Below are 22,655 nucleotides of genomic sequence, written 5' to 3' on the forward strand. Positions count from 1 at the left end.
TGTTCTGAGCATTATAGAAAAGAAGTGGCAATGACTGACAAATGGAGACAAACAGGAATAGCTAGAGAGATGAGCAATACAGGAGAAATGAGAGACATCATGACCCAGACAGCCAAGCAGTTAGGGACATTTGCTTCAGACCAGACCAGGTCAGGTGCAAAGACACTTCCAGGAAGGAAGGGAACCCAAACCACCAAACCCACAGCAGCACCTTTCAGTAAGAACACTGCGAACACAGCAGTCAAACATGCACTTAAAAGGAAAGATGGTTTGGGGAAGCAGTAAAGTTGTTTATTTGCTCTCCTGGCTTTGGGCATTTTGTTTCAGCACCTGCTCTTTGGGCAGCTTTGAACAGTGCCATAGATAATAATTTCACAAGAAAGAGTAACTTTAAAAGGTAGTCACTCACTTTCTCTCACACACTTTCCCCCCTCTGCTGTATGATCCACTGAACATAGCACACCTATCAAGACTGCAAAAGGACAAGGGGGTTTTGCACAACATAAAAGCTACATACTCCATCTTTTTCACAAAACACCCACTAGGGAGGCTGGGGAACATTTGCTCCACTTGATGACCACATAGATTTATGATTGTGCTCTACAGAAAATAGCCTCTAGATGCACAATAAATAATAAATCAGCCCAGGAAGCAAGTATATCTTTATCCTGAGCAACTTGCTCCAGATCATACACACTGCCTCTCTTGCCAGTGGAGTGTATTTTTATTTCTCATGGAAGACTAATCTCACTATTGTGAATAGAGGTATGATCCACTCCTGTCTGTGCCTTGCCCCCCACTTCTCATTGGTTGTTGTGGATCCTGAACTGTATAAAAAAAAACTTTCACATCTTGCCTCAGTTCTAACCTGAAGCACAGGTTTAGTCTCCACAGAACTAAATCATCCTTTCAGGATGAACACAAACAAGTCATATGAATAACACTGCCCAGTGTTGTATCATCCAATTTCACCACAGATCTCTGAACAAGCTTAAAGGAAGCTGGGATGAAAACCCCAGAATTCACTACAAGAGACCAAAAGGAATGAAGTCCATGTAAGTACCTGAACACAGGGCTGCATATGAATTAGCATTGGCTCCAATAACTGATTCCAATAAAAAGGAGCTCCCACAACTACCAGAAGAGCCCTATACACAGGAGAGAGGCAGAATACATTGTTGTGGTCGCATTAAGGCCTGTCCCCGAAATGCAACTCACCCCAGAAAAGGTTGTCAGATAGGTAAGCAAATTTAAAGCTATATTGGCAGCATTTCATACACAGCTGAAATAAGCCACAGAAGAAGGACAATTAGCTCAGAGTCCTCTGTTGAAAGTCAAAAATGAGGGTGCTACAGAACACTTTAAATGATTGTCTGCACCTATCTGCTGGAAGGAGAAGGAAGGATGCAGACTTCTAGACCTTGGGAAAAAGTACACAGCAAATTTTGGAGCTGCCCTTGGTGCCTATACTCACTGCGATTTCACTCTCCCATTTAAAACATCCAGGAAAGCCAAATCAAACAGCTTCTCCCTCCTTACTCAGAAACAACTAACACCAAAAGATATATAAAGCTGTAATAAAGCAAAACTTAAACACAGTTCTTTGCAAAATAAGGCACAATCCACATAATGAATAAAAACTTGTATGCTGTCCCTCCAGCTACTAGGTGGGGCTAATATATAGCAATTGCAACTGCGTGAGAGAAATTTAGAAGGGAAGAGGAGTAAATGGTTGAATTGGGACTAAAGAAAAATGCATGGCTATAAGTGCAGAACTAGACATTGCTTCACCAATTATATATCTGTAGTCCCACAATCAGGAGATATAAGAATAACCTAAACCATTCCTGCAGCTGGTGATATCCATGCCCTAGTAAGATCCAGATTCAGCTACTGTAACAAGCTGTACATTGGACCGCCCTTGAAAACCACTCAGAAACTTCCATTGGTTCAGAATATGGCATCTGGATTACTGACCGGTACTAGCTGATTAGAAGAAATCTCTCCAGTATTAAAAAGAGGCTCATTCGCTTCCAATTTGTTCTTCTGCATAATTCAAGACACTGATTTTGACCTATAAATTCCCATACGGTTTGGAACCAGGATATCTAATCTGAATCCTCATGTGCTGCCATGAGACTCTGCCCCAGTCTTTAAGATCCCTCTCAAAAGCCCCCCTTTGCATGTCACTGTGAGGTGGGTGTTACTGCAGAGTAGAACCTTTGGTTAATAGAACCCTGCTTGTGGAATTCTTTCCTCAGGGACACTTACCAGGCACTGATTTCTTTTGCCAGACTGGTGCTGTACAGGTGTTTTGGACTGCAACTCCCTCCATCCCCAGACAGCACAGGTTGCAAGAAAGATTCTTTGCAGTATCTTTGCAGTATTCCATTATTAACCTTCCTCCATGAAAATCACTGGCCATTTGGAAAAGGCCATATTTGTGCCTCTACTGCTTTGGTTTACTATACTTTCTTCGGGAACGGATCTTAGAGAGACTGGAACGCCAGGAGATATAATTAAATAACTAAGGCATAGAGCTGTCAACATGGATAATGACTTGTAGTTGGTATTTCCCTGTTGCTCTGCAGTGAACTAACAGGTGGTGGCAGCTCAGAGGGCTTTTAAGAGCTGCAGGAGATGTCCTGTATATTCTTTTACAATGCTAGATGTAGCCTAAGGGAAAGTGCAGAAGGAGATAATTTCATGTTCCAAAGGAGTGCGGCACCACTGACAATATGGACAATGTACTTATTGGAAGAGCTGCCATGACAGGGAGGTACATGGCAGCTAGTGGATTGCCCAGATTAGCAACTAGAACCAGGCTTGCTACTATTTCCCCTAAGGTGGGTGCAGAGGACGAGGAAGACAAACCTGCTGCTGAGAGGCTGATAAGACCGGAACAGATTTCAATCTCAGAGTAAGCAAAAGGGAACAGACCGAGGATGTGCAGACACCATCCTATATTAATATTCTCATCATTACTTTGGCTCTTCAGCACCAAGCTCAGTGTTTTTGATAAGGGTCGATACCATCATTATGGTGAAAACTCCCCTTCTGAGTGAGCAGGATGGAAAGATCTCAAAGACGATTTGCTGTTCTTGCAACATTTGCTGGTTCATGTATTCTATAGTACATAATTTGAAGGGGGTATGTTTGGCAAGCTTACACTCTCAACTGTCCCCTAGAAGATGAGAGCCTAGGGAATATAGGAAGCTGCCTTATACTGAGTTATACTGCCTTATACAGTGGTGCCCCGCAAGACGAATGCCTCGCAAGACGAAAAACCCGCTAGACGAAAGGGTTTTCCGTTTTTCGAGGCGCTTCACAAGACGAATTTCCCTGTGGGCTTGCTTCGCAAGACGAAAACGTCTTGCGAGTCTTGTGAGTTTTTTCCCTCCCCCCCCTTTTTCTAAGCTGCTAAGCCGCTAATAGCGCTAATCCGCTAAGCCGCTAATAGGGATGCTTCGCAAGACAAAAAAACCACTAGACGAAGAGACTCGGGGAACAGATTATTTTCGTCTTGTGAGGCACCACTGTACCTTGGTCAGTCTAGCTCAGTACTGTCTACACTGACAGGCAGAGGCTCTCCCTGGTTTCAGGCACTGGACGTTCTCAGCCCCACCTGGAGATATGGGGGATTGAATTTGGGACCTTCTGCATGCAAAGCAGATGCTCTGCCATTGTGCCACAGCTCAGAGTCCCCCTTGTCCAGGATTTCACAACAGATGCCACAAGAGGAAGCTGCTGCTCATGATGCAGCACGACATACCCAGAAGCTCCACAGATAATCTGGTAGGAACATGTTTAAGGAAACTGTGAGCATGCAAGCTGAATTTTATGCCACATGGGCAACATGGAGTCTTCAGGTCTGCTTACTCCAGAAAATGGATGGGTTATATTGGGGGGCCTCTGGTTTGAGGTTACCTATCACTACCCTTGTTCACATTTTCATCCCACAGACAGTTCTCAGGATCCACAACTGAGCCCATCCATCCCAGAGTGGGTAATCAACTCATCAATTTCAATCTGCACTTTTGCCCAACATCCATCTCAGACTAGATTATGTGTGAATATTCCCTGGCCAGGCTTTTATCTCCTCCTCCGCTCCCTTTCCAAGCTGTCACATTCCCTTGCCCCACTCTGAGGCCTCCGTTTCCTGCCAACTGCTCTTCTGAATTATTGATGCTGGTACTTCAGGAGCCATAATCAATAAAGCCAGCTTTTTCATCCTCCCCATCACCCCCACCCAGTTAAAAATGCTCAGAAGAGCAGCAGCCTTTGGGCCACCAATGAGTCAGCACCTTTGTGGGTTTGTGGAGAGTAGTAAAGATGGTGCTCTAAAGAACCGTGGGTTTCAAGGATGACTCTCCCAACACCATTAGTCCCTGGCATGGCATGCCTGTGATGATGCAGCAAGGCTTCAAAGCAGATGGCACCACCTCTCCAAACTACTAGGGGACACCACATTCCACCTTGAAGGGCCATGAATACGCCAAGGTTGTTAAGGGAGGGAGTTACTGGCATGGTGGGATATAAATAGCACTCAGAGAAAGCGTATACACCAAAGACGGGGGAAACATCCTATCTGATGGCTCTAGAGCATGTGCAGACCATCTAGTTGCAAGGGGTATTGGCAAGAACAAAGGGGAAAGCAAGCTGAAAATATAAGGGGCCGCCTGCAACCATTTCTATGTGTCTCCTTTTCTGGATGCATCCTCAAACTTATATATAAATAAAGCACTCTTTTCACTGCTCCCCACCCCCAATGCTAAGAAGTAGACTCATGTTGTTTGTAGGCTCAGTGATGTCTTTCTAAGCAAACGATGTCAAGCCGCACATTGTGAAACACCAGTCATAAAGTCTGCACACATGACACTGTTTCACAGCATGAATGAAATGCAGAAGATGTGCACCAGCACATCTACAAATTCAAAGGCAGTAGAAAAGTCCTCCCCACCCCCAAATATTTTGAAATAATAATGATTAACCTTGGCATTAGGTAGCACTTTAGAAGTCTTCAGAACACTCTGCATACACACTGTATTGTAATACAACAATCATGTAAGGTAGGTCAGTGATATAATATCCATATTTTATACAAGGAGGTAGATGAAGCTGAGAGAGGGAGGGTTGCCTAAGGCCACCCCTAAGACTTCACAGCAGAGACAAGATATGAAACGGGATCTTTCAGTTTTACAGCTCTCTCTACCAGATGCACATTATCCATTTTCTATACATTTTAGTACATCATAAATAAAAGGAATTTTTCAGGTATAAGAGGAGAGGCCATCACCTTCCGAGTTTTCTTGCCTTCAACACTTACGCCATCATCAGCTGCAATCCCTGGTACCATCCAATGAATGTGTGTTGCACAAAATACATGTCTGGGTACCCATGAAGCCAAAATACACAAAGTTCATGACAGAGGCAACCAGGATGAAGTTCAAGACGCATAACACTGCTTTAGCAAAGGACAGTATGTATGCTATGCAAACTCTTAATATAAAATAAAAATCTTGGACTAGGAAAACTCACCATCTGAGTTATTGCAAGAAAATCCCCCCCCCCCCATGAAACCAGCAGCTGTGGCAGTAATGATGATCACCAGCTTTTTAAAAGGATTGCAGTCAGGACAGAATGTAACTCTTATCCAGTACTACAAGACACAGGATCAAACAAAGGAAACCCCTACCCCCAATATTCAATATTGGTTACCAACAGATGGGGACAAAGAAAAGTGGATTACTTTCTCCATCACATTCAGGAGCATCTGGCTGGACACTGCTGGAGGGAGCATGCAGGACTAGTTGGACCATAAGCCTAATCGATTGAATAATTCTGATCTTATCTTTGCAGCCATAAGAAACAAGCACTTGGGCTTGCAATAAAAGCATGGATTCTTAAGAGGCTGGATTGTGGGCCCCACAACAATCTCAACTCATGCATGGCTCAGTCAAAGACCTGCTGAGTCTATTAATTAAGACAATGCTAGTTGTTCTTGGGTTACAGTACCACCCCCATGCTCAGCCCCCACAAAATATAAAAGAAAATGTTCCTGCCTATGCACCCCAAAAGGCATAGGTAGTGAAGCTGGACAATGAAAGAGAAGAGGACACAACAATTCAGTGCAGTTATGGAAGGGAAGAGAAGGTGGTCCAGCTCTTTCTTCATTGCTCCTCCAATGGTACAGTAAGCCTACTTTTCAGCCAGAACTCACAGGAGAAACAGAAAGTGGGGCTGTTCATACGGATTATAGCCAAGGGCTCAAACCCATCATTAACAATCTGGTATTATCAGGCCCCATCCAAGAGAAGCCATTTTTTAACTTGGGGTTGGGATGGGGAAAATTCCTACAGATCTTTTATTTGCACTCTTCCACAATTAAAGATCAAAGAGATCCAACATATTTCAGTCTATAAAGCACAAAGCCTTGTATCCATTAACACAGCTTTCATTAGGATAAGGGTTAGTGTTTCTGTGCAATCAGCTTCCACTCACAGCCACCTTGCTGAGTGCTCAGCAGTTCTTGTGAGCCAAGACTGAGCCCTAGCATTGAGCCAGACTTTCCTCTGACAAATTCACCCTGTTCCATCTTTATGCCCGCACAATGCCAAACTTTATTTTAGCCTTTACCCAGTAATACTGCAAATCCAGCAGAGCTTTTTCCTCTGTGTGCATCATATTGCCAGGGGGGCAGGCCAGGCAGAATAAATTTCAAGGCCCCTCCTTAGAGTTGTTTATCTTTAAATGGACTTGCACCTGACAGCTCTTCAAATAGAACTTTCAGATAGAGGACTGCTTTCCATACTTCAGATAGAGCAGTGTTTCCCAACCTTGGGCCTCCAGCTGTTTTTGGACTACAACTCCCATCATCCCTAGCTAGCAAGACCAGTGGTCAGGGATGATGGGAATTGTAGTTCAAAAACAGCTGGAGGCCCAAGGTTGGGAAACACTGAGATAGAGGACCATGCATATGACCACCTTATGTATGTAAGAGTTTATTAATAGTAAACAGATATTATTTGAGGGGCTTTTTTAGTTTTGCTCTCTCCATACTTTTAAAGTTTTAGGATTCTTTTTCAGTTTTTCTTTTTTAAAAGTATTTGAATCTTACATTTTGTGGCATTACATAGTATATAGAGTCTAATAGCAGAAAACAAGGTTTTCAAATATCTGGGGGAGGGGAAATATTCCCTGGGTAGAACATCATCATGAAATACATAAACACAAACTCCTCTCAGCTGAGCACCATCCTGAAATTCAGTAGGCCTGGACAGATTTTACTTCTGCTTAAACAATCACAACTTGGTTATGGGAGACTAAAGGAGGGTTAACTCCTGCTCTCCAAGGGGACTAGCTTGACAGGAGGAACTGCTGTACCCATGCAGGAGAGGCAGAATAAAAGAATAAAATAACTATCACCAAAAGAGTCACAAAATGGGAGGAAATAAAAAACCCACAGTAGGACAATACTTTAATTAGAACCAATCATGATGCCACAAAATAATTAGCAAGTTTTTGATCTCTCCAGAACAGTTTCTCAGTATGTTAAACAAAAGAAAACAAGGTTGGAGCGAGCGGGGAGCTGCAGAATGAAACAGTCTTAAGATGGGCTCTGCTCTGTTGGGAACAAAAGGAGTAACGGTCTTACTAGAGTTTGCTATTTTGAAAAAAGAGCTATGTGTTCTACAGGTGTGGAGAACGTTGCTGAACCACAACTCCCACCACCCTGGCCGTTGGCCATGCTTGTTGGGGCTGATGGGAGTTGTAGTCCAGTAACAACTTGATGCTCAAAAGTTCTCCACACCTGTTGTGCAGTGAGCACAGAATTACAAAATGTTAAATCTGTGTATGTGTGTATTTTCACGTTTTCCTCATTTTGTGTGTGTGTGTGTGTGTATACAGTGGTACCTCGGTTTATGAACTTAATCCGTTCTGGAAGTCTGTTCTTATTTTTTTTTTATAAGATATGTATTAAAGTTTTCAAAAATAATACATTGTAAAACAAAAAGAAAAAAAAATACAAAAATAAAAACAACTAAAAAAACACACATAAAGTTCCGGAAGTGTGTTCTTAAACCAAAGCTGTTCTTAAACTGAGGCGCGCTTTCCTGAATGAAGCTTCCCGCCGCCAGTGCCCTTCCACCATTCAGCTTCCATTCGTAGACGGAGGTAAAGTTCGCTAAGAGGAACACTACTTCTGGTTTTGCAGAGTTCGTATACCGAATAGTTCATAAATAGGGCTGTTCTTAAACCGAGGTACCACTGTATACACACATACACACGAACAAAATGAGGTAGACATGAGGATAGAAAAGTTGCTAATCATTAATTACACTGTGAATAATAATCCATAGGCTGCCCTGGCACTCACATTAGAGAGGCTTGTTTGGGATCAGGTGCCTCTGAATTGAATGACTTTCCAAGGGAGGACAGCAAATCAAAAAGAAGCTGCTTTCGCCATCCTGCACCATCTCGGGATTCATCGTCTCCCACCTACCTTGTCCTGCCCTTTTCTTATGCTGGGCAACAGCCAGAAAAAAGCCAGTCTAGTGCTTGGCATAGACACAGGGATGATCAGCATGGACTGCAGTGGGGCTGACTGCAGGGCCGCATCCATTAATATCTGCAAACCATTAGGGGATTTTGTTTCACCAGCTGGCATGATGCAGCAGTGCCTAGCCTGGGAGCACTTTTGTGGTCAGAAATAACACACGGAGGGAGGGGGAGGCAGGGGCCGGAGGATCAGCTCGGAAAAAGGGATGGATCCTCACTCATGCCCTCGAGCAATGTACTTGCTGGGTGGGAAGGTGGAGACCAGGGGAGAGCCATATAGGCCAAAGAGAGCAGGTAGGTTCTCATTTCTGCTTCAAGGATGACAAAAAGATTTGTGGGAGGGAAATGGCACATAAGAATTCCTCTCACAAGTTCCCAACACCGTATCAGTCTTGAGCAGGGCACTCCAGGGAACTTGTCTTGAGTTACAGGATTTCCCACAGACCTAATAGCGATGGCAGCCTACTAGATCAGCTGGCTGGCAGAACTTCAGGAGCCCCTTTTGGCCTGGTCCAGTCATCTTTTACCTTGGCAGGTGGGTGTGACATGGGCAAAATAGCCTGAAGGGCCCAATGATGTGAGGCCTGTCAGGCCTAATTAATCCTATGGAAGTTCCCCTCTCCCACTGCTCTAAAATAAAACTGCAAATATCACAGTGCTGTTACACAAATCTACGGTGTGACTGCATTTGGAATATTGTGTACAGTCCTGGTCACCTCACCCCAAAAAGTATACTGTAGAGTTGGGAAAAGATTCAGAAAAGGGCAAACAATCTGATCACGGGGATGAAATAACTCCACTATGAAGAAAGGTTGCAGCATTTCAGACTTCTTAGCTTAAAGAAAAGGTGAATGAGAGGTTTATAAAATTCTGTGTGACATGGAGAAAGTGAATAGAGAGCAGTTTTTCTCCTTACACTCACTGACATCCCATGAAGCTGAATATCGAAAGATTCAGAACAGATAAAAAGAAAGTACTTCTTCAGAAGGTTGACAGTTGAACTATGGAACTTGCTCCCACAGGAGGCAGCGATGGGCACCAATGCAGACCGCTTTAAAAGAGGATTAGATGGATTCATGGAGAATAACACTATCTGTGACTACTAGCTATGATGGCTATGCTCTGCCTCTGTGATCAGAGGCATTAGGTTTCTGAATGCCAGTTGCTGGAAACAGCAGGAGGGGAGAGTGCTCTTGAATTCAGGGCATGCTTACAAGTTTCCCATATGTATCTGGCTGGCTATTGGGAGAACAAGATGCTGGACTAAATAGGTCACTGGCTTGGTCAAGCAGGCTCTTTGTACATTCTTTCACCATTTACAAAGTGGTTGTGGAAGAAATGAGAAGCAGGGCTCACTCCCATCAGCTCTGCTGAAAGACCAGCTCCATCTGGCACATTCTTTTCCCTGAACTATTTAACTTTAGGAATTGGCACCTGAGTTTGCTTTTCCCTCTTATTTTTCCTATCTTATTTGTATGTAAACCACTCTGGGAGCCTTTTGGGGGTACAAGTGCACTAAATAGATAGATAAATACCGTAATTATGGAGGACTGGGGACCTCTAGCCACATGTCTGCTATTATGCTTCTGCAAAGGTGCTACAAATGACTCTCTATGCAGTTCTCAAGTCATTATTGTGCCCTACAAGACCAAATTATGGAGAACCACAGAGCAACCAATGACAACATTTTGCTGGACAAAGCAAAACAGGACTTGTCATGGTATTCTATTTTGTTGTGGGTGTACCTATATAGGCATAATATTCTGATTAGATACCATAAATGCAAATCAGAGGCATCAAATTTGATTAGGCCCTACGCTTCATGCACAAGGAAAATAAAGAAGCATTATAGAGAGACACTGTATAGGATCACAGGAAGGTGCCTTCTACTGAGTCATACCATTGGTCCATCTAGCTCAGGGCTGTTTAGACTAAATGGCAGAAGCTCTCTGAGGTTTCAGGAAGGGGACATTCCCAGCCCTACCAGGAGTTGTCGACTGACCCTGGGACCTTCTGGATCCAAGGCAGATGCTCTAACACTGAATGCCCTTCCTTTATACATGTAAGCAACTGGCGGGGCTTTTAGAAGAGGCACAGAATGCACCCACCACAGAAACCAAGTCGGCTGTCAGAGGGTTAGGGAAGCCCCCTGCTCCACAGCCAGCAGAGAAATACAACAGGCTGCTGCAAGAAGGATGGAGTTCTGCATCACACCTCTACCAGCCCCAGCAGGCCGTTAAATTCCCCCCCGCCAGGCTATTTATTGACAAGACTCCCTTTCTCTGTGATCTTGAACTCTGCCATTCTCTGCTATGTGACCCATTTTCCCTTACCCATTTGCCAAGTATCAATGTTACCATGTAGGTCGTGAACAGATTATTGGTTATGTTAATAGCAGTGTGTTTCTGGTTTGTCTCTTTGCTAAGTTTATAGCCAGGGGTGACTGTCTATGCACGGGAAACAAGAGGTCAGGCTACAATAGTGTTGTGAAACAGATAGATGACGAAGTGAAAGGTGCTTCGTAGGGCCATCTATAGAGATGGTGTTTTACTGGCTCTGCAGCCGTACTATGAAGAAGTGTGACCATCAGACAACTGGGGTGACTTGTTAACCTTGGATATGCCACATTTTTATCTGCCAGACTATGATCTCTCTCCTTGTGTAGACACATACTGAATATCTGCATCCTCTCAGGCAGAAAATCCATTCTAAAAACCAAACAGCCAAAGAATTAGACTCCACTCCCTGAGCACATCATTTGTAGCCCAAACTAAGTCATCTGCAAAACAACTGGATGCTGTCCTCCAACATATAAATCTCCGGGAAGTCCCAGTCTCAAGCAGCAACAAGTAGAGCAGCTACAGATCTCTGTCCAGAATGTCTGCACAAAGAGATAACACAGCAGGCACAATGGAGGGGGCAGAGTTAAGCCCAACTCTCAGTGGAGAAAGCAGGCAGGAATGGAAAACCCATGAAAGGCAAAGCACCATAGCTGCAGCAAAGCATGTAATCCACTTCTGTGACACCTAACTTGCCCCTCTCTGCCAAAGGGGTGGGGAAAATGGGACTGGTTTTTTCCAAGGTGAAAGTAAGAACTGAAACAAACTTATTTACACTCGTGGCTACATGGCCTGTGTGAAAAGGACAGACAAAATGGAATGTCCCATGAAGGGGGAAGGGTGGGAAAGATCCTTTATGAGCTCCCAGAACCAAGAAATCTCCTCCAAAATATCATACTAAGCAATGGAGTCCTGCTCTGGGAGCAGCCTGTCACAGGGCAGGAGTAGGCAAGTGACACAAGGGTCAAACTATGCACAGAGCATTCTTGCCCAAGCAGAATCTACGGTGGCTTGCTTGCTTTTCTTATTTCCCTGTCTCTGCTTCTTGGAACTGTATTGGTTTTCAGGGCTAATGCCCAGAGTCTTACAGGTAAGTAACCTCAGGCAACTTGTTCAACACTCAGGGCTTAGCCACACTTCCTCTCATCCTGCCACTTTCCCCTGGGGAAAACTCTGCTTTTTCAATTTGAGCAAACAGCAATTTGGGTTTCCCTGATTGCCATTTGTTCCAATCTGTCACTAAAGAATGGCTTTTCCCTTGCAGAGGAGCGGGGCAAGGGGAAAACCACTCAGACCTGTCCTTCCATGCATGGCACAAGCAGAAGTGCGGATGAACCCACAGTGGAGAAAGAGCATGTGAGCCACCTAATCACCTGGTCAAAGTATTACCATTATATGGCGTCATCACATATTATTTTCATTCTGCAATGTTATAGGAATATTGGAAGCTGCCTTATACCATGTGAGATCAATGGTCCATCTAGCTCAGTACTAGATGGTGGGGATTGAACCTGGAAACATTTGCATGCAAAGCACATGTGCTCCACTGAGTTACAGCCCTTCCTCTTCTATTTTTTTAAAAATAAATTTATTTCATTTTCAGATTTTGAAATTTACAAACAATCGTCAAGCAATCAAAACGAAAAGAGACTTCCATAAATTCCCATGGACTTCCCTCCTCCCCTTTGTGGGTCCTTATGTTAACATTTTTCCTCCTGCATCTTCCTCTTCTAAGTGCGCAATGAGGGACAATGGGTTCCTCCAGACAAGCACTATTTTCAGGGAGAGACTCAAGGGCATACTGGAAATATAGGTTTGTGCTGTTGAAGTGAATTAAGGTGATCTGTTGCCCCAGGGCAACAAATCTGCTTATTTATTTTTAAGCAGACTTTTTGCAGCTAAGAAAGTGACTAGGAAGTGCACTTAAAAGGATGGGATGAGCAAGCGATTAGTAAGAAGATCATTTCCTATTAATCAGGATGAGTGTTCATTGCCACATGACCCCCCTTGCAAACAAATCAGAATCAATGCTTAATAAAGCCTGATCATAATCTAAGCTCCAGGTAAGATCTGTGCAAGCAAATTAGCACAAGTGCTCAATAAACAGGTCGCCTGGAAAAGCCCAGTCTCAAGGAAGTCTAGCATAGGAAGAGAGGGGCTGACACCTTGAAGCAGAAGGGCATTTGCATAGAGTCCACCACACCACACCAAAGCACTGTACAGATACAGAGATCGTTATACAGGGCTCATCAATACTTGCACACTTCCCACTAAAATAAGCACACAGTGCCTGTCTCTAGTCATCCAATACTACTGCTTCACATGTGTTTATTGCCAACAGAATGCAAGCTACCACCTCTATCAGTATAATAACCCATACACACAGTGCCCCCTCCACCTTCCAGTGCCATCCGCCACACATCTCCTGCTCTGGTTCACCATGCTTGTTTACCAGTCCACACTCCAAGCATGCACCCCTAAAATGTTTTTCTCATGCAAGGTGAACGCATGTATTAGCGGCACCAAGTTGGTGCCACACTCGTGCCCACTTGCTTCATATCTAGATGGGGTTCAGAAAGTTCCATGGTTTCCTGCCTCTTTAAGAAGTCATCACCCTGGAAGGGGACACTGTGTCTGACACAGGCTTGTGGCTTAGATGACCTGCCTGCTTCAAAGTTCTACTTAACCCAAGGCTCGTCCATTTGGTGTAGAGCTCTGCACTTCTCTCTTACTTTGCACAGAGTGCAAACACTTTCCCTTCCTTTCTTTTAGTTTCCAGTTCTCACTTTAAGGATAGGCATTGCTGCTTATCCTCTGTATTTAGTATAGTCTTCAACTGCATGCACTCCGAAAGGTGTATGACCCTTTCCACAATCTCATTGCCCCTTAGAGTCCATCCAAGTATTTATTTATTTTTTAATTTTTGAAGGGATAATAAAGCCTTCTGGGTTGCAGCAGAGGCTCCCTCTCCACTAAACTTAACTATCCATTGCCCTGTCAAAAGTGATAGATTTGGCTAATCAAGGCTCACCCTACAACCAGCCAGAGGAGTACAGATTAAGCAGAGCCAGTTCCCCAGCACCACCCCTTTCCCTGTGCATTACCTTCCAAGGAGACTGGTTCAAAGAGTCCAAACTGCTCCAGCACCTTGACGAAGAGGACCAGAACCACCAACACGGCAATCATCTCCAGGCCTTCCAGGTTCATGGTGAAGGGGACTCATGGCATCAAGGCCCTCAAGCCCACCCGTGCCTGCTCTCCCAGCTCCTCACTCACCCCAGTTCAGCCAGGGTCACCCACATGCCCGTGGGTCCTTGTATTCCCTTTGAAACGGTGCTGCTGCTTTCAACCCTGCTGCTGAAGATCAGCCTCCATCAGGAACAGCACCGGGGGCACCTCTGACCCTCTCCCAAGGGGCACAGAGATTGCTGTGCCTGCTAAGGGGAGAAAGGGGTCACACAGCGCAGGACAGGGAGTTTGCGAAGTCTGAGGCAGTGGAGTCTGAGCTGTGCTTGCCTGGCTCTCAGAGATGAAAGTGAGAGGGAGAGAGGGAGCGTGGCAGCAGCGCCAAGAGAGAAATGCAAGGGGAGGGGGAGGAATGTGTGCAGAAGGAGCCCTGCCCTCCCATCCCATCCCAATGACACCAACACAATCGATTTGCTTAATGCAGCTGCTAAGGAGATGGGAGAGTTAAGAGGATCTTGGCTGGTGCCCAGGAAAGTTCAGTGCAGATGGGACGGGGCATTAAAAAGGGAGAGACCCTCATGTGACGCCTCAAAATGTCCAGTTCCAGCACTGCTGCGGGAGGACACCTGTTTCTCTCTAGGCACTGCCCTTGCCCATCTCTTGCCGCAGAGGAAACAACGGAGCTTAAAATGTGCAGAGCACAACATACTCTGGAAAACTTCAACCCAGCCTAAGAGTCCACCCCCAGAACACCCAGCTGAGCAAGGCTAGCCCATGTGGTAACTACCAATTTCTTAATGTTCTTCCCATATACAAAATATACATGGTTCTCCTTTTTATTTTTTTTACAATGGTTCTCCTTGATAATTCCACCATCGCAAAGAGCATCCTAGCTGCCTCTGCTTGGAGGGTGTGGGTGTTGGTGGTTAAGAAGTATCACGCTGGATAAAAGGGTAAGGATTGCATAGTATCACAAGACCAAGGGGGAGGGTAATGATAAACTAGCTCACTGGACAGAGAAGGAACCCCCAAATGCCAGACTTCAGAAGGAATCCCTATCTGAGGCAGCATCCAAGCCTTCAGAATTTCTTCCCCAATAATGCCCCACAGACGCCAAGGGGAGAGCTGGCCTGGGGGTGGAATTCTAGTGCCAGAGGAGAAAGCAGCCTGCTTTGCAGCTGGCAGCAGTCAGGTATATTTACTGATGTTGTTTCAGCCGCTACCTGTAAATTGATAGCCAGGGCTCAAAGCAGACATCACCAATATTCAGAAAGCTATTGATTGCCTGGCATGGGGAGGGGAAGGGTTTGTCAAAGGATATAAAAGTAGCAGCATGGTAATAAAAATAATCTGCCAACACCTGACAGGTCCCCTACTTGTTCACCTTCTAGATACTTCTATTTATTTTTTCTACTGCCTGATTGTTGTTGTTTTTTAAATCCACAGTCAGCAAAAACGGCACTAGCAAAGACGTTGCCAAAGGTATGCAAGTTTTCCCCCCAGCCATCAACCTGACTAGCTTTTAAATCCATTCCTATCCCTGCCTAAGGAGGGAGAAGAGTGGAGAATGGGAGCATCCAATATCCCAGGTACAAGTTCTACCACGTCTGGGTGTTTCCCAGACTGTGCCCCAAACTCCTTCAACCCCAGCTTTTACATACCTCTGTTGTGCTGTTGGTGTTCTCTCTTAGCCCTTCTCACCCACCTGGTCTATATTTTTGTCACCACACATACCTAGAAGTGCCCGGAGCTTAACAGCTTACTGAGCAGCAGCATTGGCAGTTTCTGACTGGCTAAGCCTTTCATTTGTAGAACTGGACGTGCCTGAACCGGAGTCAAGAAAAATGCCAGGGCCTGGTGCCAGGATTCAGGGCAGGGGGAGGCCTGCCCAGGCTCTGCATATTACTCATACCAGCAGAGCCCAGGGGAGGCTGCCAGCCTGGCATTGGCGCCTGCTCTTCAGATAGACGAAACCTGAAACAAGCGCCCCAACTGTGGCCTGCTGGAAGAGGGCAAGGGTTGCCCAGGCCAATGACTCTCCCATTGCGAGAGTTAATTCCTTAATCCCCACAAACCATTGGTTATTATCGCTCATCAGAGACAACTCTGCACCCCAGTCCAGCCAGCCACTCTTATTACAGAGCAGAAGAGAAGAGTGCACTTATACCAATGGGATAGTGAGTAGACATGTCAGTGTATGTGTCATCCCCATCCCTCTAGTCGCTTTGCATCTCTTTCCAAATGTTGAGTCCAAAGGAGAAGAGGAACTGGGTACAGATCCCTGGTGGATCTGGAGGGTCTTCCTACTCTCCCCCACCCCGCCAAACACCATGAAATCACCCTGCAATAATAAGAACTTTGCTCATGCTCTTATGTACAAGCAATCATTTTCCCATACAGGTCAGGAGATTTTGCTCTGCAATTCTGCAGGGCTGGATTAAGCTAGCCTCACTCTCTCATTCTGATGCATTCATTCCGTCCGAGAAATCCCTCCTGCCAGGCATAAGCTTTCATGGACTAGCGTCCATTTCTTCAGATGCACAAAAGTGTTACCCTAAATTGGCAGTACATACACACAGTTGTGGAGAGGAAAGAATATGAGCTGTGAAGTCAGAGGGAGGTGGGAAAATAAGAGAGCGCAGACTGTAACTTGTATGTTAAGGTTGAGTTAAATGTATGTAAAATCATTAGTAACCATTCACAAAGCAGTGTTGATGATGATGCACAGCATCTGTCCTTACAAAAGGGGTAAAATGTGCAAACTCATTTAGCAGAGATTCCCTGTTGAAAGACATAAAGCAATGTGTGGGGGAGATCCTGGAGCTTGAGCAGCTACACAGAGCAGCTACTCTTGCAGAGAGTAGGCCTTTTTTCAGGGAAGCCGAGTGCTAACATGTGCCCAAAGCCAGAGATACTGTTATCTCAATGCAGCCTCAGGACACAACAAAATCCCATCTCCTCCTTAATGTTCATGTATATGGGAGGGGTTGGGGAATCTTTGTATGATCCTTGTGACAGTGGAGCTGGCACCCAGGTGAAATACTGTATGTAGTGAAATACAACACTAAAAACTACCTCTTGCTATTAGGTCAGGATTTATAATTACGTATGTGCGTTGCCAACTGTGTGTGTGTGTGTGTGTGTGTGTGTGTGTATAGCTCCTGCCAACCTAGCAGTTCAAAAGCACTCCAGTGCAAGTAGATAAATAGGTACCACTGTGGCGGGAAGGTAAGTGGTTTTTCCATGTACTCTGGTTTCTGTCGCGGTATTCCATTGCTCCAGAAGTGGTTTAGTCATGCTGGCCACATAACCCGGAAAGCTGTCTGTGGACAAACACCAGCTCCCTTGGCCTGAAAGCAAGATCAGCGCCACAACCCCATAGTCGCATTTGACTGGATTTAACCATCCAGGGATCCTTTACCCCATATATATATATATATATATATATATATATATATATATGAATGAAATAGGAGACAGAAGCTCTGGAACCAGTAGCCTTCAGACAGATAATGTGAAGGCAGCATTTATCCCCTTCAATGAAAAGCTATTGCAAAGTCAGCCACAGTCCACTACAGTCCATACACTCTGAAGTATGGGGTGCTGTCATCCTGCACACTGCTTAGTCCGGCAGCAGCTCCTTTACACAGAATAAAAACTCACAGAAGTGGAAAGTGTCTATCAAAAGGCAATCTATTCCAGCAGTGAGACAGAATTACGCATCTACCAGCCAACTCCTTTCAAACTAAGCCAAGGTCAGTTTGGCACAAAGAGAGGCTGATCTGTTCTCAACCTTAAATCCATGCAAACGGAGGCTTGTCGTGTTCCAACTCAGGACAGTGTTAAAAGGGCTTCAGGAAGCTATGGGCACAAGGATGACCAGGGTTGAAGTACCAGAACAGGGTCATCACCAACAAAAGGAGCAGGTCAAAGTAGCTGTAAGCCAACACAGCAATTATCATCCTGACTATAATAGCCATGAGTTCAGCAACACCAGCAGAAGGTTACACCCACAGATTCTTTAAGTAGTTATAAGGCACAGAAGTGGGGACTGTGACAAGAGGCTCTCTGACCTTGCCCCTTCCTTTGAACTTAAATGGACTCTTCTAGAAACAAGGGCTTCTTGGCTTGTTTGCACTGTGTGCTGAGGGTCTGTGGGGTGGGTGCTCTTCACATAGATGAAGCAGAACAGGGTGCTCTGCAAGTGCTTGTGTGGTATCCAAGAAGCATCTGGGGAACTTCACCTGCTTGGAAACCCCCAAATTAGTGGTAGCTAGTGGTTTCCAGTGGGGGCTGGCTTGGGACAATGTGCCTCACCCCATCTTGCTTTGCCAAGAGGGTCACATCACTCCCACAACAGCCACACTTTTGAAACCCGGATGATGAGATGAAGGACAGTCAGGTCACAACACAAATAAAGCTCAAAAAAGAATCAGTGCAACACTAATTTTTAATTGCTTTCACACTAGCACTCTGTTCAAGACTGCTGCCATCACCACACCATGTATTTAAGCTAATTCCATGTAGATAAATAGAGATGGTTCACATACATCATACACATACGCACATGAAACTCCAAGCTGATGTGAAGCCTAAGTACGGTACTCCTTTCTTATTTAACTCATAAGGATCTTTCGGCCCGCTCTACTAAAGAATATTAAGGCAAGCAGGTTGAAGTGTATGGGGGTTACATTTCCTGCTCCTATTTCCAGGTATAGTTCACAATCTCAGGAGCCAGGTGCTTCTGCAAAGCAATCAAAGCATTCTGATAAAACTGCAGATTGGAACAAACGGCAATATATGTTATCGCAGTGAGATGAAGAGTGTTACTTGATCAGCACTTCCAAAGCTGTGTCTTGTTAAGCAATGGACTTAGACTGCTGGAGAACTTAAAGCATGAGGAGATAACAAAAGACAAACTAAACGCTTCATTTCTGTGGTTTTTCAATTTTGGTTAAGGAAGTTAATATACAGGACATGCATTAATCCCCTTTTCTCCAGAATTATTTTTTGTTGTTGAACATGGTCTACAGGCCTTGCATGGACGATGCCCTTATATTGCAGGGATGTTACTCCCACCCACCCATATTAAATATTTCAGACATGAGAAAATGCGACATTTTCCACAGACAGCAATCTCAATATTGTCTAATGGGGCTGTGGATAAACAAATATTGCATATTGTACAAGATATCATTAGTGAGGAGTAGCAACAAACCAACTATGTGCAATCTTTTTTAAAAAAATAAATACAGTGGTACCTCGGGTTAAGAACTTAATTCGTTCCGGAGGTCCGTTCTTAACCTGAAACTGTTCTTAACCTGAGGTACCACTTTAGCTAATGGGGCCTCCCGCTGCCGCTGCGTGATTTCTGTTCTCATCCTGAAGCAAAGTTCTTAACCCAAGGTTCTGGGTTAGCAGAGTCTGTAACCTGAAGCGTCTGTAACCTGAGGTACCACTGTAAATATATACACGCCTTCCCTGGTTGCGTGCCACAGTTGCTCACCAGTGCAACCTTGGTGTGCAAAAGAACATTCAGCTCAAATTTTTTTTAAAAAAGAGTCCAAAGAGCAACAACATTATCCTCCTCCCTACCAAATTAGCTTTCAATTAAAAACAGAATTCACCATGAGGGGAGGGAAGCAATGTACTCCCCTGGTCTATAACCCATCAGGACCTTAGGAGCCGGTCCTTCTCATATACTCCAGTGATGCTGTTTACATTGATGTGTGAATGGATGAATATAGATTGCTGCATGCACGAGCCAAGACCTGAAGACCAACAACCTTCTTTGTGTTCCATTCTGAAGCCACTAATTTTGCTGTCAATATCCAGTATGGGCTCCCTGCTTGAGGGGAGGAGACAGCAAGATCCCACAGGCACACACCAGAGTGGCCTCTAGTGGTCAAACGTTATCACTGCATGAAAACGCGGGCTCCTCCAGAGAAGAAGGTCAGAATGTGTCCAGTCTTTGTTGAACATTTGTCCCGATCAGTTTATGGGGTGGTTATATGACAATGAGCATTTGTCCTGATTTGCTTGTGCGCTTTTTAGCCATCTTCCTGTGTCATTTCTTCATCTCACACTTTTCGGTGCATTTCCCTGTCACTTTCCTAGCAGCAAAAAGTTAAATAAATAAATAGTGATATTTATCCACTATGTGCGCAGAGTGCAAACCTAAACTTGCAGTAGGAACTTGAATCCCTCATTCAAAATACTGACAGCCTGGAGGCAATCTGAGAATTAGCCACTTTGAAAAGTCCACTTAAAGAACAAGACCCATAAATTAAGGTCATCCCAGAGCCACATGTGGGCATACACATACAGGATCACATGACATGATAGTGTTACTCCTTAACAACTTTTAAATACCTTGTTGTTCTCACACAGTAAAGGTAAAGGTACCCCTGCCCGTATGGAGCCTGTCGTGTCCGACTCTAGGGTTGTGCGCCCATCTCACTTAAGAGCCTGGGGGCCAGCGCTGTCCGGAGACACTTCCGGGTCACGTGGCCAGCGTGACGAAGCTGCTCTGGCGAGCCAGCACCAGCGCAGCACACGGAAACACCGTTTACCTTCCCGCTATAAAGCGGTACCTATTTATCTACTTGCACTTAAGGGTGCTTTCGAACTGCTAGGTGGGCAGGAGCTGGGACCGAAAGACGGGAGCTCACCCCGCCGCGGGGATTCGAACCGCCGACCATGCGATTGGCAAGCCCTAGGCACTGAGGTTTTACCCACAGCGCCACCCGCGTCCCCTTCTCACACAGTATGGGTGATTAAATGCAAAAGATTTCCCACTCTTTCCAGGCATACTTAGAATGGAGTTGGACTGCAAGCACAGATCCAGGAATAATTCCAGATTAATCAACAGTGCTGTGATCTGTTGTCCCCATGCCAGGTACTGCAAAGGAGATGTGGGTTAGTGGGATCTCATGCTCCAATGATTTATTGTTAACATGTTGTTTTCTTGTTTAGCATTAGTGCTTGGGAAGATTAGTACAAGGGGATAATACAGAACAAGATAAATAAAAAGAACAAGATAGCAAATAGTCAAAGCAGAGGGGAACAGAGATTTTGCACATAACAAAGCTACAAAACTACAAAGGCAGGAGAACAAAGGCTTAGTGCAATTTATTCAAGGGATTAACAAAATTCTAAATATGGCCAGAATGATATTTGAAAAGATACAGAGCAAAACAAAAACACTGCTCTAAAATGCAGTTTCATTACACCCTCTGGTGGCTAAAGTCTACCTGGACAACCACAAACAAGAGCATATAGTTCAGCATCCCTTTGTAGCACATCTTGCTAATCCCTGGCTTCAGATCAGATCTTTCCCCTGCCATGTGCCAGGAATCTTCTCTCCTTCCTCCATCTGGAAACCTCCCTTGCTCAGGTTTCCTAGCAATAACCAAGGCCAAAACCTTCAGAATTACTAAACGGAACTGTTTTTGTGCTTCAGGCAGATAAAACCTTTTGAGCTTTCTTTTTTTTAAAACAACAACAACAACAACAACACTACTTAATGCACTCGGCTGGCATGAAATCTCCAAAAAAGTAGAAGACTATTAAAAGTATTTATTATTATTTTTTTGTAAAGCTGGTAATCTTGTTGTGGAACCACCAAACAAATTTTAAACATCAGAATTTAAATTATCTCACTGCCAACCATCATATTGGCTGTCAAACTCAAAATAGTTTCTCATGAAACATGCACGTTCAGACACATATGAATAACAAGATTCTAAAGCAGATTCATTTAGTTAGAACATTTACTACCTAACATTTCTATTCACAATCAGCAGTGCATTTAAGTTCCGACTCATGTATTAATATGCATTGAAAATGTTACCCCTTTGCCACAAAAGGAAAATGACTATTGTTCAGTGGTTTACATAGGTTAAGGTGCCGCAAATGCTTTTGTTGTTTGTGCTGCAATGGACTCACAGGGTTAACCTTCTGAAAGGATGTTAAAGGTTGAGTAATCCATACTGATTCATACAAAACACACCTTCTACCTCAGAGGTAGGGAACCTGTGGCAGTCCAAATGTTGTTGGACTCCAACTCCCATCAGCCCCAACCAGCATGGTTAATGGTCAGGGATGATGGGAGTTGTAATCCAGCAACATCTGGAGGGCCACGGTTTCCCCATCCCTACTTTACCTCATGAATGTCATATGGGAAATGAGACCGGAATGTAAATGATGCAGCAACTTGTCTGGAAGCACCAGAGACAATAAGGGAGAAACTTCTTCAAGCGAAGTTAAGAGCAATACTTGCCTACAGTGATGAAGAACCTGGAGCAACTATTCAAACATGTGGGCTAAAGTCAAGGAAGATTCCACATTGCTGGATCCATTCAATGCCTACATATGCAATAAAGTACTTCTCTCTTTAATGAATGCGTAATTTTAAATACACACTCCTTGAAACAGTGAAGGCTTTTTGTTTTTTTTTAAAAAAGGGTTTGTTATTAATTTGCCATTACATATGGTTCCATCTTATCTGTGACCAAGGTGTCACTTGTTGTAGCTGCAAAATTAATACTGCAAATGCAGAAGCATGCAAAA

At 44.5% G+C, this 22,655-nt stretch overlaps 1 protein-coding gene across 6 annotated transcripts in view; it reads right to left on the bottom strand.

Moving 5' to 3' along the window:
* The window catches only part of KCNIP2 (potassium voltage-gated channel interacting protein 2), a 104,703-nt gene that overhangs the window by 12,698 nt on the left and 69,350 nt on the right, over positions 1-22,655 (bottom strand). Inside the window, exon 1 of one of the 6 annotated variants that reach the window (XM_081864022.1) lies at positions 14,003-14,399. The exons of 4 other annotated variants lie outside the window; for them this stretch is intronic. In XM_081864022.1, the coding sequence (XP_081720148.1) occupies positions 14,003-14,105 (103 nt within the window). In that variant the 5' untranslated portion in view covers positions 14,106-14,399. Of the gene's footprint in view, positions 1-14,002; positions 14,400-22,655 lie in introns of those variants that run through there. One more of the 6 variants, XM_081864019.1, reaches the window with a different exon arrangement.

Source organism: Podarcis erhardii (assembly GCF_964252035.2).
Source record: "Podarcis erhardii genome assembly, chromosome: 5".
NCBI classification, from domain to species: Eukaryota; Metazoa; Chordata; class Lepidosauria; order Squamata; family Lacertidae; genus Podarcis; species Podarcis erhardii.